The sequence below is a fragment of the Bombus pyrosoma genome, linkage group LG6 (assembly GCF_014825855.1).
Source record: "Bombus pyrosoma isolate SC7728 linkage group LG6, ASM1482585v1, whole genome shotgun sequence".
Taxonomy (NCBI): Eukaryota; Metazoa; Arthropoda; class Insecta; order Hymenoptera; family Apidae; genus Bombus; species Bombus pyrosoma.
In genome coordinates, this window is record NC_057775.1 from 12811755 (window position 1) to 12825490 (window position 13736).

Consider the following 13736-nt stretch of genomic DNA (forward strand, 5'->3'; position numbering starts at 1 on the left):
ATGTGCGTGCGTTGCACCCTAATGCCGTCTCCTGTATTTATTTGATCTCCTGCGTCTCGTAGGGAACACTCTTCTCTGCTCTTCATGGAAACTTACCTATTTATATGTCGGATATCCTTTGTTGTTTTGTGTTACGCTCATTAGACGTCTATCTTTGTTACTACCGAATATAAGGGTAGCTTAACTTTTTAACTTTGTTTTTGGATACGAAATCTGAATAGAATTCAGTAAAGTCTATGAAACTTTTGAATAACTTCTATTTGTACATATTCATTAGCAGACCCTTTTTCATTAACGCATTAGCAATTTGCGAAACACGTAGCACAATCGTATCGCGAGAGAACGTAGAATTTTACAACTTGCAATTTCAAAGCTAAGCGAATGTTTAGCGATAAAAAAAAACTCCTGACGCTACCAACGTCTTAATTCTTCTATGATTAATATTTTTATATAAGTACTTTCTCCTCTGATTCTCTCTTAGTAACTCAACAAATATCTCCTACGTTCCACCTAATGGAACTTTGCTTTTAATACCTATACTCTTCTGGCATCGCCGACGAAGCACTCCAGGGAGTACAAAACACATCAAAATCCTCGGCCATCAAATAACTTTTCCCGCTCTCGTCCAACTACCAAGCTATCCAGTCGTGGCATTAATTTCAATGACTGCTTGGTAACACCCATCGCTCGGTCAAGTTCTCGTTATACCACCGAAGAACAAGAAATTCGACGAGCGTCGAATCGTCAAACAGATACGATCTCGATGTTGGGGACACGGGTTGACCGCGCTCATTCCGCGTTATATCGAGGATAATTTCATTTGGCGCGCATGAGGACATCGCGACGGCGGCGCTCGTTAAGCGGGAAAAATTGAAAGGCCTGTTAGCCGCGTCCCGGTAAATTGCTTCCTCTCCGTCCTCGTACGGACCTGCCGCCGTCAGCCTCGTCCTTTTTCTACCCTCCCCCTTTTTCGCCCACGAGTTGTTCACGACTCGTTCGAGAGCGCAAGCCCGCGAAGTCCTGGGATCGATTCCCGGCTCAGCAGGAGGCTCCTCCTACCATGACGGCCATCTTGCGACCGGCACCGGTCTCACTATATCACATCACACTTCACTGAATACAGCTTGCATACTTAAGGTCAGCCATGCGATCGCCACCCCGACTTTTGTCCCTCTTTCGATATGAATCCGATCATTCCATCCGGGTGGTGGTTATGGATCGAGGCTTGGATAGCTTTCGGGTTCGTTTGAAAAATTTCTGTCTGTGATTACGTTAACACGGAGACGGAAGGAAGCAGCTTCGCGGATCGGCACAGGGGCAAGGGAAATCGTGTTCTCTATCGTTCAGCGTCATGCGATGTTACGTTGTTTTGCTCGTACGTGTCACACGTTCGACCAATACGCGCGTTTATCTTTACGATTGCGCTGAGTCTGTCAAAAACAAGGAATCAGGATCGCATTCCTCGCAGAGAACCTCATTCCATCTTCGCACAGTGGAATAGGCACGTTTAGGCTTACACATTTTGGGGGTGGACGTCGGTGGTTTCGAACGAGGCCAAGGTTTTAAATAATTTTCCTGGTTTTTGGAGATTGTAAGGAGTTTAGGGTAAGTTTTGCATAGGGATGAAATGTTTGCATAAGAACGAACTGGGATTTTGGTGATCTTTGATTGGCGAAGGAGGTGATAAATTCACCCTTTGAACGAATATTACTATTTATAAAGGAAATCTGTGAAAATCAACGATAATATTCTTGTAATTTTTTACTCGTATATACCGTACACGAAAGAACTTTGAGATTTCGAACATTCTTTTTTTAAGAGTACCGAAGGGAAATGGCAGAAAAACATGATTTATTTGAATCGCTATTCCAGATTCGCGGTTGAGGTGATTCCATGAAGGATGGTTTCCTAAAGCAAGAATTTTTTGTGCAAAATGAGCGCTGAAATGTGAACCTGAGTGTTATTATTTCCATAAGTCGCAACGTGAATGTATTAGAAATTATTTATTGCTTCTTCACTTTCAGTTTCTTAACAAGGTTTACAGATTTAATGAGGACATTCGAAGACCTATTAATGTATTTTCATCGCGATAAATAATCATGAATTATGCGAAGTTTTATCTGAATCGTTTGAGAGGAAAAGTAATTTAGATGAATTTTGCACGTTTTTTAACAATTTTTTAGTCGAAATTATGTTTGGTTATAGTTTTAATAAACGAGGTTCCAGTGTTTTATATTCTCCTATACTATGTGTATAATTAATATAATAGATAATAAACTATATGTATAATTAATACAATATTTCATCGACATTAAAGAAAAGAAAACTATTTTTTAATTTTGTTTCTCGTTTCAGGTGCTCAAGTACTGCGACCATTTGCACGGAAAATGGTACTTCTCGGAGGTGCGTGCGATATTCTCGCGCCGATATCTGCTGCAGAACGTCGCCATCGAGATCTTCTTGGCCAGCCGAAGTAAGTCGTGCTTGATTCGTCTCGTTCGTTTTCAAAGGGGGCGGCGGGCCCTTTTCGAAAGGACGCGCATTCCGTTTCTTGCTCGGTCGCCTGCGTTATTTCACACGGTGTGATCTAATCCGGCAAAATGGAAACGGAATTTCGAGCTCGCCGCGAGGTGTGCACCCCCGTTTACTTTTTACGCAATAAATATCTTGGCCCGCATTACGGTATCCGTTTTTTCGATGCCGATTTATCAACCAATTCCAGTTACACCTGCTGCGCCTTTCTTGCTTTTAAATATGCATAACATTTGAATGCATTTAGTTTAATGCATTTAGTTTCGTGGCTACAAAGATGCGAACTTCCGAGGAAGCTGTGTAAATTAAAGATGTTCAAAATTAGTTAGAAAATTCGCGATAATTTTCAGTATATTAGGTTCGAAATAACAGTCGAAAACTTCGAAAATAACCAGAGTTTTTTAAATACGCACATTGCGATCGAATATGTTAACCAATATACATAAATTGAATATGAGATATTAAAACTACACAAACTTTGATATTCTTAATAGCTGAAACAGTATGGACGTATTAATTAGTATCAGGAGTATAACAAACGATTTACATATTTTATGAATACTACGCAAAAGCAGCATTAATTACTGCAAGTGCAATTACTGCATTTGCAGTAATTAATGTTATATTCGTTCATTATGATTATTACTTACTCTTCGTTTATATCGTTAATCGCAAGTGGATCTCGATCAGATTCTGAAATCCCGATTATCCTTTTTACTTAATCTTGAATTAATTTCTTAAATTATAGGACTGCAGCGTACACCACGAATATCACAGTTTCAGATCAAATGTACTCGAAGGATTTAGTTCTGTCCTTACTCCTAAGTATTTTAATAATTATCCCTAATTATTGCTATTGCATAGGAAACGTCATAAAATCCTCCTTCTTGAAGCTCGTTTATCACACTTTGTACAAATGTAGATAAACATTACGTGTCGATATTTTCAGAATGATGATAATCTTCGATACACTCGTTATTTCACATTCCACGCATTTAATAATACTTCTCGAATTCCGATTCACAATATCTCCACATTTTCACGGGTAATAATTTTCTCTTATTCGATCATTAACATCTTCTAGCCATCCCTTTCTCGCGGCACACGTACGAAGAGAAAATCTTTCGTTCTCGAAGAACCTAACAGAAAAGAAGGAAAAATTACGACAGTACCAAATAGGAGAAATAAACGGAGCCTTCGTTATCTCGGTTTCGTAAGGAGGTGTTAAAACATTCCTAGAGAACGGCGAAGCATCGGGATACGTAGCGTTTCACTTGAAATATAGTTGTCGTTCTTTCGAACGTCGGTTCGTCGGTGGTGCGCGCATTTCGAACAAACGCGCCGTTGGAATTACCGGTATACCTGCGAGCTCCGTTGGACCCGCAATCCCGCTGATTATTTCTCTCTTGGCCGCAGATAAATTTCACGTTTGGACGTTCCTCGATTCTAATCTGATATCCCCCAGACTTTCGATGAACCGGGGGAATGTCATCTGCGCGTGTTCGTCGTTCGTTATAAAAATTAGTAGAAACGGACACGCATACATTGGCGTTCTCGTTAACCGATGCGCGGTTGGATCATATTTATCGCTTTGTGATAAATCTTTGGACGATTAGAAAGGAAATACGAGCGAGTTACGTTATGGTAGAATAGTTTCGTGGAACTTTCACGAATATTTAAAAGATGTAATCTGGACAAAATGATTGGGGAAATATCATCTTGCGGTTTCCTTAGGTAGGAAGTGTCTGCGGCCTTTGATATTGAATACAGGTTTAAAGTCAATTTTTCCGATTTAGGGCAGGCGAGATTATCTTGATGTAATATGACCGTTTTGTCATGACATGTTCAGTAGATTTGATAATTAGATAAGTGTTTTCAGGGATCGTGAATCTATTTATTATATTCTTTATACGATAAATAGCAGTAAATATATAGAATATTAATATTAGTTTGTATGTTTTAAGATTTAATTATTGAGAAATATTAAATCGACAGAAGAATACATTTATCTCTTCCAGGAATTAATTTGAATACAAAATGAATTATTCAATTCACAGATTGTTTTCTTCTCTAACACCATTATTATGAATGAGTCGTATATAACGAAATGAAAGTTATTTTATCTAAAACCATGACCTACTATTGATCAACCTTCAACACATTCAACTTCTCAAGGCATAAATCTTTCATACAACGTGTATTCTGGATAACAATTATCAAATAAGTTTTGCCTTATTCAATGTTTCTATGTTTTTCACAGAAGAGGTGTATGCTATAAGACGTATTCAATATAGTTTGCTATTCACACGGCGAAGAAACGAGGTCAGGAAATTTTTTGATTTCCACGCCTCTCTGTGATCGTGCCTTTTACTATCCTTCTTCGTTGATTAAGACCGACTCGTATATTCCAACCCTGTATTCGAAGTTACATAAATTACCGGCAAGTATTTATGGTAACTGTCTCTTTGCACGCTACTCTTTGAACTCACGAGACTGCTTCAGCGATGCTATTAAAGCCGTGAAATTAAGTCCATCGTATACTCCCTTTTCATATTTCCACGTTTAACCAACTACGTTCTAAATGCCTTTACCATGCGTGTCCAAGCACGAGGTACATTTCGATGAATCATTTCCTTCGGTTTAACAGAAATATGTATCTAAACTTCTCGTAGTAATTTATAGTATAATGGAACAATGATATTATTTCATGAAACAGGAAACAATTTACGCTGTTAGCGATTTAAATATTTCTATTACTTTCAATGAATTTTTATTTGCTCGGAAGGAAATTTGAATGTGATACCGAGTTACGAGGAACTTCGAAATTTACACAGCTTTCTGTATACTTTGTAGCTAAAGGAAAATAAGAATCGATTAACCAACGAAACATATGAACAATATGTATGCATAATAAACACGAATTTTACACTTCACCCCTTTGATCTTCATATTTGATATGCAGAACAGAAATATTTAAGATTAAAATTCAATTAATCGGCAGACGAGTACAAGCTTCTTCTACATTCATCTTTTACAGTACCTAAATCCTTAAATTTAAAATACAAAGTTCCACGATTCCCTCTCTTTCAAATACTCCCTTTCAATTTCAATCTGTTTGCGATCCTTGCGTTCCTCGTTCAACATTCACCCTTACCTCCACGCACCTTCCAAAAATTATCACTTTATTTCTCTCCCGAACCAGACCATGCATCATCCTAGCCTAATTCCTAGAGGCCAGTAACACTCGAGACAATTCCGCATGAGGTACCTTCCTGGCAGAAGAACCGACCGCCAAGGCAATGCGAGTAAGAAACGCATCCTCGCCTGCCATTCTTCCTCGAATGATTGACACACGGCCTGTCTGCTGGATTGGCTTCGCTTATAATCCGCACTTTAACGCCTTTTTGTCCACAGCCTCGATCCTGTTCGCGTTCCCGGACCAGACGACGGTGAAAAAGGTGATCAAGGCGCTACCGCGAGTCGGCGTGGGCATCAAATACGGGATTCCGCAGACTAGGTAAGGAACCATCGAATCCCTTTCGCCGCCATCTGAATCCCAGGGATCTAGAGACCTCGAGGAACACGCTCGTCGCATTCCTCCTCTCTTTTCTTTGTCCCCTTCTGTGGGATTCCGCTCGCGATCGGCTCCGGATCTTCGGCCCTTTCTTGTTCGAACCCGAACGTTAAGATGAATCGAACGATAGAGTTCGATGTTGGAATTATATTGAGAAATACATACTTCGAAGACTAGATGTCGATCGTACCGATGTCCTGATCGCCGTGTCGATAGTTTTGCTGGTTTATTTCGAACTTTATACGATTAAACGATTGGGAGAGTCGTCCCTGTTTTGTCGTGGAAGTTATCTTATTGTTAGGATTCGCGGTTGTTACAGCTGACGTAGGAATTAAATGTGAGCGTTTTTGAGATTAAAAGAAGGACGATTGCGGGATGTGGAAACCAATTTATCTGAACTCGTTGGGAAACAAGCTGTTATTTCAGGTATTTTTAGCAAATTATCCTACATGAAAAATTCAGTCGGAAGAAAAGAATAAAACAGGGGATGCATTATGTGTGTCCTGTTCTACGACACTTTGTCTAACTGCCATTGACTCCTCGTACTGTCTGTGATTTCTCCTCCGAATAATACGAGTTCACGTTTGGATAAGTAGATTCAGTTCAACTAATCAGACATTAACTAAGATTTTATTACAATAAATGCAGTTGTACTGTATTATAATGGTCACTTTAGACAACGAATTAATATGGAGAAACGAGAGGCAGGTCGATTCGTCGAAACGGTTGCGAAGATCCCTGCGCTTTCATCGCGGTCGAGCTTCGGGACAAGGATCCTATCTCGATACCAATACTCCTGCAGCTTGGACGAGGACAGGCGGCGAGAACAGAGGTTCGCGTATCCGCGTTTCGATCCATCCATTAAAGCTCTCTTATACACGGGACCGAGAGAAGGAGAAAGAAAGAGAACCGACGAGAAGGATACGCCGGCCATAAATATACGGAGGCCGAGTCGGACGTCTGATCCAAGGGAGATTCCTGGCCAACAAAAATAATCCGCCGGTATATAAGACGTGCATCCGCGTCGTGACGCTCTGTAGCACGCTCGCGTCGCGGGAAAAATAAACCCGCCTTCGTATCGAAGAGCTGTATTTCCTTTAATATGAGTTGATAAGATAATTGGCAATGGTTCACGATTTTTCTTGGTATCAGAAATTTTGTTTTTGTAAAAAAATGACTTTTTCATTTGGAATAGATATCTGCGTTTCTCAATTCTGATTCTAAAAAGATTCTAAAACTATAGGATTGAAAGCTAATAGAGACAAGTCAGTTCCAGCCGAGACAATTCTACTCTGTGCAAATTAAATATATTTAAATTTAGCTCAGGAATTTCGATCTTCCGAAATTGCAATTTTTCAAAATTGAACCTATGTGACTCATCAGACTTTAGTTCGAAAATACGATCGTTTTATTTCTCTTTGTGAAATAATCATAGCCTTACGTCTCTGATGTTTCCTGAAGCGACTCGTCTTTATTACTTCACATTGGATGGAAAATTTTCATAGTTCCGCAAGATTTGTTATTAATGTACGCAACGCCAGAATTTATACATCCGGCTGCAGTCGGATGCTTCTCTCCTTTAATGTCGTACCGCGTACCGTCTATTAAAGTCTCTCGTATAAATCCTAAATCAGTGATACTCGCGTTCGTAAAACGCACTTGCTGAATTTTATAGCATTAATATACAACAGCAAACTGTATCTTCAGGAAACGAGACCGACTGTTTTTGCGGATAATTACCTTGTGAAACTCTTTCCTCGCACAATTATGTTCAATGATCTTCAATTTACCTCTACGCCTATTTTGCTATTCTTCGCTACTCTATGCTATTTTTCGCATTAGACGCTTTCTCGTTAATGACGATTTATAACCATCTATAAACAATGAATAATAAATAATGATATGGATGAAAATAAAAATCAGATTAGGGTAGATACATAAGTATAAGGTTTCCTTTATACAGACATATCGATCTATGTTCTTGGATAGAGCCTCGTCTGAATTAATCGACAGCTCAGTCTGAGTTGGAAGGTTTCATTATTCAATTGCTTCGTTCTTTTGCTGTTTGAATTGCTGGAGATTGTAAGAGGTAGGGAAATAAAGTAAAAGACAGAAAAGTAAGAGAATTAAAAGATAAATTCGTTCAAACTGAGAAAATACGAATGCTGTCCTGGTGCTACAATAGAAGCAAAATTGTTAGAAATATTGATATTTAAAAAACCAAACTTAGATGAAACTAATTCTTGTCCACATGCGTATATACACGGTGGGCCATTAATTTATTACGTAAACAATATGAAAGAATTATATCTATCATGGCAGTAACCTATCCAGGAGAATTCATTATCAATTTCACAGTACTGATTTCAAATAAATTTATCATTAAGTCAATCTCGCATAACGACATACCTATGTATAAGTCCACGTAGATAACTTTTCATAAAGTCGTATTAACCGATAGCAATCGTACAGTTGCAGTTTCGATGGATCAATGATAGTGTAAATTTAGTTAGACAGGTATTAATTCATCTATCGTATGTAGTGTGTATCAAACGCTACAATCGTGAATAAGTTGTTACACCGGTTTTGACATCATTTGCAACGATGGATAAAGGATAATCAATTCTAGGATAATAATAATCTATGTCATCGATAATACCTCCTCTCAATATGAACTTATTATTAATGGTATTAATCTTACAAACGTATCACGTTCGACATTTTGATCGATGAGTTCTCTAACAGGAATATTTAGAATTTGTCCTATTTTTGCAGGAGAGCGTCGATGATGTCACCTCGACAACTAATGAGAAGCTCTAATATGACGCAAAAGTGGCAGCGAAGAGAAATATCTAACTTCGAGTATCTCATGTTTTTGAATACCATTGCTGGTAAGTAGAAATTTATACGAAACTTCATTTTTCAACCTCTGTTCGCTCAAATATTATAAGGTTACACTGATTAGTTTCGCAAGTATGGAAATCGATTATAATCGCAAAAATCTTCATAAAATGAGATATGGAATCCAATCATAGAAAAAAAGAAAAAGAAAGCAAAACCCAAAAGTAGCCATCCAGACACGTGATATCTCATTTGATATTAAATGTACATCAAAAAACGGTATCAACGAAACCCTCTAAGCACTTCACCACGCAAAAACCAATACAATAACCGTGATAAAAGGGGAGTTGTTCAACGGCTAAAAAATCATATCGGCTTACGGGTTGCGGAAAGAAAATGCGACGTCTGCGGATGGTCGATAGTTGTTCGATCACGTCGCCACGGTTCAGATAAGATGGAACGAGAGAAATCATAGCGGAGTATGAGATGGAAAGAGATGGAGAGTCTATGGCTGCACACGGCCGGATGGAATCTGTCGCGGTGTATTAGGGATGTTCTCAATCAGCTCCGTGTTCCGTTAACCACCCCATACGAGTAATCCCCGGCTCGTGGGCCCTGGTAATCCTCTCCCGAGGGACCGGTGTTCTCCGCTTCCCTACGCAGAGTGGAAGCCGTGCCTTTGTTTCTCCGTCGGTTTAATATCGGCTGCCCCTTTTGTGCGCTCGCGTCGTAATCTAAATCACGAAACTCGAGACGTTGGTCCCTTTACCTTTTTTACTGAATCACATTGATCAGCCGTCTCGACGAGTGGCAAACATCCGCAGCGTACTTGTCACGAGAAACGTAACGTGGTGTCTGATGAAGTGATAGAAAAGCTTAATAACGCGACGTTCGATAGTGAAATCATCAGAGGATAATGTGTTCGCAGGAGGAAAGGTGTTTATAATTAGAAATTAGGATCTTTTTCTATTTTTAGCGATCATAAAGCGGAAGATAGGGTTCAAAGGATTCGAGCGTTTGGAAAGTGTCGATGGCAGAACATTTCTTCCAAACCCATAATAGCATAATGATCTATTACCTATAGATTTCCAAATTCTTCTATTTCCAAATTTCCATAACTATATCCGCTATAAAAGAAGTACTGGTATATCAAATACTATCGATGGATTTCCAAATCCCTATATTTCTAAATTTGCAAAAACTTCGATCCATAAAATTTTGATTATACACAACTCGAGTCCCAGTCTTATCTACCTGTGTGAAAACTGATCGTAAAGAAAGTGATAACACATGCAATCGCGAATTATGTAAACGTAGATTTTACGGCTGCCCACGCGCACGCGCGCTGGAATCAGCCGTCTAATGACGAGGATCATCGTGGACGCGTAATTATTTGTACATCGAAGAGAAACGCCGCTAGACGCCGGAGGGTGACCGTGTATTTACGAGCGTTATATATTAATTGCGCGAATAAATAGTCCAACAGGGTAAAGAGGGGTGAAGAGGAGGAGGAGGAGGAGGAGGCGGAGGGCGCGCGCGATCGCGAGCGCAATGCAATTGGGCAAAGCCCGGCGGGAGAACACGTTGCGAAAACGAACCGGTCCTGCGGCCAGGCTCCCGCATACGATCCATTCCTGTTTTTTATTTGCTTTTGTTCACATCGGTTTATTAAAAATTAATGATAGTAGGGCCGATGTAAATATGATAGGCTGCATGTCCCGATGCAAGCTGGTTCGCGTGGGTGTACACACCGCCGGCTACACCGCCACCGGTCCATCGGCGTTCTTCCTGTTGATGTTCGCCGGGGAGAATCTCTTTAATTAATTGTTTGCTTGAAAATGTTTTGAACTTCTTTTTAATCGTACGCGTATATCTGTGTCTGGAAAGGGAGAGTTAATAAGAGCGTTGGATAACGTGGATGTAGTTTCTGCTGCAACTATCGTGAAGATTTTTAAATACGGGTATACAGCAAGGAGAAATATATATGGTTACATATGCTAAGATATATACAAACATTTAGATAAATAATACAGTCTGAACAAAATAAAACGGAATTTCTAGTATAGACTATATCATACTTGTCACTTTGCTTGGTTCTGTACTTGTAGTATTTGCGGTCGAACAATAGGTACTTACAGATTGTATCGTTCAAATTTTGCATTGGAAGTACTTAAGTAAGGAGTGTTCACGGTGGAATGCTTATGCTGGGTTTCAGGTTTCCTGTGAATTGTACTTTCCGTTCGTACCACTCTAGATCGCGATGCCTATCTCGTTTTAATCGACGAGCCGTTCTTAAGTGAAAAACTTCTCTTTGAATGATCTCAATATATCTAGTCTTATGGTCATTGTAATCGGACTACAAGTAATTACGTGTTCTTAATAACAGTATGTTATCGGACTTAGAAAAGCAGATACGCGAGGATATTTAATCGATAATTTATTTAATTTCATTTGATCGAAACCAAAACGCTATCCGATAGTCACAACGTTAAAGACCAACATCAACTTTCCTGCTTGAAAAAAAAGAAAACATCAATATTTAATTAACAATCGCTTTAAATAGTTTCTCAAAAAATATCCTTCAAGCAAATGAGAGACAAGCAGCGTAACGAGGCGAACAGTCGTCGAGTTGAAACCATTTCGCAGGACTTCCTGCCAATTTTTCTACGTAGACCTGTGTCCCTTTAAATCTCGGCAAGTGGTGAGTTAAAAACGAGCCTCTCGTCGCGGCTAGCACTTATTATAACGTTGTTCTGCGAGGGACGAGGGTGGCAGAGGTGGAGTTAGGTAAAAAGTAAAGGGCAAAGGGAGGCGAAGGCGAGAGGGGACGCGCGTGTCGCGGGCATTCCAGTGTCGGGAAACGTTCTGAGAGCGCTCACTCACCGCGACGCTACCATTAATAATCACTTTGATGCATAACGCGGCCTTACTATTATTTACGTCCGACCGGCGGTCGTGCAGCGTCACGATTTACGATGCATTGTGGCCGGGTCTTGTGCACACACTTGCCGACTCTTGCCGCCGAGTCTTTCCTTTCCTCTCTTTTCGCTTCTCTCCTGTTGCTTTTGTTCCAAGCCGAATTGAGTACTTCGTGGAGTTCTTAGAGACGAATCAGCGGATTCTTCAGAGACTTCGTGATTATTCCTGTATCTGTATGTGTGATAGGAGATAGTAACTTTTCCTTTAATAAATTGGAATTAGGTTTCCTTTGGTCGATGTCCATTGAAAAAATATAGTATTCTTCGATTAGAAAAATGAGAAAGGGAGAAAAATTCGCGAATAACGTTAGAATTAGATTTATCTGGAACCCGAATCGGCATGTTGAAGATTCGCGAAAGTTTGTAATCTTCGTCTTCGTACCCCTATAAATTATCCCCTGTATTTTCATTCCGTCATTAACACCATATTGTTATCTATCTGACTATGATTTCACTTCGACATAAACATACATACATCAAATGAAGAAAAGTCGAGAAACAAAGGAAAATAATGAAAAGAATGTCTCGCTGTCCGTTGAAGAACTCTGCTCAAGAGCTGTCGACGGATCGGTAGATCAAGCAGAACGAAATAAGAAGTACGAATTAAACGCTCGCGTAAACGATCCGACGCGAAGGTCTAAGAGGGTGGGAGGATAGGCTTCGCCTGACAAACTTGCTGACGGGTTTTAATTAGCAACAGGGGAGGAGATTAGACGAAGTCAGGTTCTCTTGCAGCCGCACTGCCGTCACTAATGCATCTTGGAATGGGATTCCGGGGGTGGAAGAGTGAGACCTCCAGAAGTGACAATTTCAGGAACGATTAGCCGTCACGCTCTGAGTTATGCGCTTACTAAACGGAGTACCTCGCACCCTACGGAACTGTGGCATGCATTTCGTAAAAATAGAATTAGAGGGCCTGCGAGTATGCATCCATTCTCTCTCTCTTCCTCTTTTTGTAGTTCGTTCTAGTGCGAGGGTGGCGCAAGAAAGAAGAGTGACCGCGGCTGAGTGCAACAAAAAATTAGGCTGGTGATTATACGCATTAAAAGGAATACACCAATGATAGCTTATTTATTTTTGGCCTCGTTTAAACGAGAATTTGTGGTATATGGGACGAGTCCCATACATAGATACATCGTAAATGATATTTAAGTCATTTCTTCGTCCTTCGAGTTTTGTATAGCTTTCCATCAGATATTGTGATAGGCGAAAGGAAGAAAAATGACGGTTCAATATTTTAAATGTTAAGCCATCTAATTAAACGAGTGAACAGAAATATATATCTAATAATTTTTATAGAAATAAACGAATCACGTGTGAAATTTTATGGCGATTGATTAAGTGTAAGTTATATTTTAGGTCGAACTTACAACGATCTGAACCAGTATCCTGTGTTCCCTTGGGTGTTGACTAATTACGAGACAAAAGAACTCGATCTCAGTCTGCCTAGCAACTATCGTGATCTATCAAAGGTATAAAACACATATATATTACGCACATAAATGATACTTCGTGTGATGCTTAAATTTTTCTATATCTGTTCAGCCAATCGGAGCGTTAAACCCAAGTAGAAGAGCTTACTTCGAGGAACGCTTTCAAAGTTGGGAGCATGACAGTATACCGCCGTTTCACTATGGCACACATTACTCCACAGCTGCTTTTGTTTTGAACTGGATGATACGTGTGGTAAGTGTTTAATACCTATTTTTAATACGACTAAGAAAATTCTATTTATCATAAGTTTACCGCTCGTCCAAATAAAATGCTCCCTTAATTCGATATTTTGTAAATAGAGTTCAATCTTGCGCGAT

The 13736-nt window shown here is 39.7% G+C and overlaps 1 protein-coding gene across 23 annotated transcripts in view; it reads left to right on the forward strand.

Annotated features, from left to right (window-relative positions):
• LOC122568291 (neurobeachin) overlaps positions 1-13736 on the forward strand; it is a 417885-nt gene that overhangs the window by 392644 nt on the left and 11505 nt on the right. For all 23 annotated transcript variants that reach the window (XM_043727883.1, XM_043727878.1, XM_043727870.1 and 20 more), the window contains 5 exons: positions 2356-2473; positions 5947-6049; positions 8882-8997; positions 13285-13397; positions 13471-13611. In XM_043727883.1, the coding sequence (XP_043583818.1) occupies positions 2356-2473; positions 5947-6049; positions 8882-8997; positions 13285-13397; positions 13471-13611 (591 nt within the window). The remainder of the gene's footprint in view (positions 1-2355; positions 2474-5946; positions 6050-8881; positions 8998-13284; positions 13398-13470; positions 13612-13736) is intronic.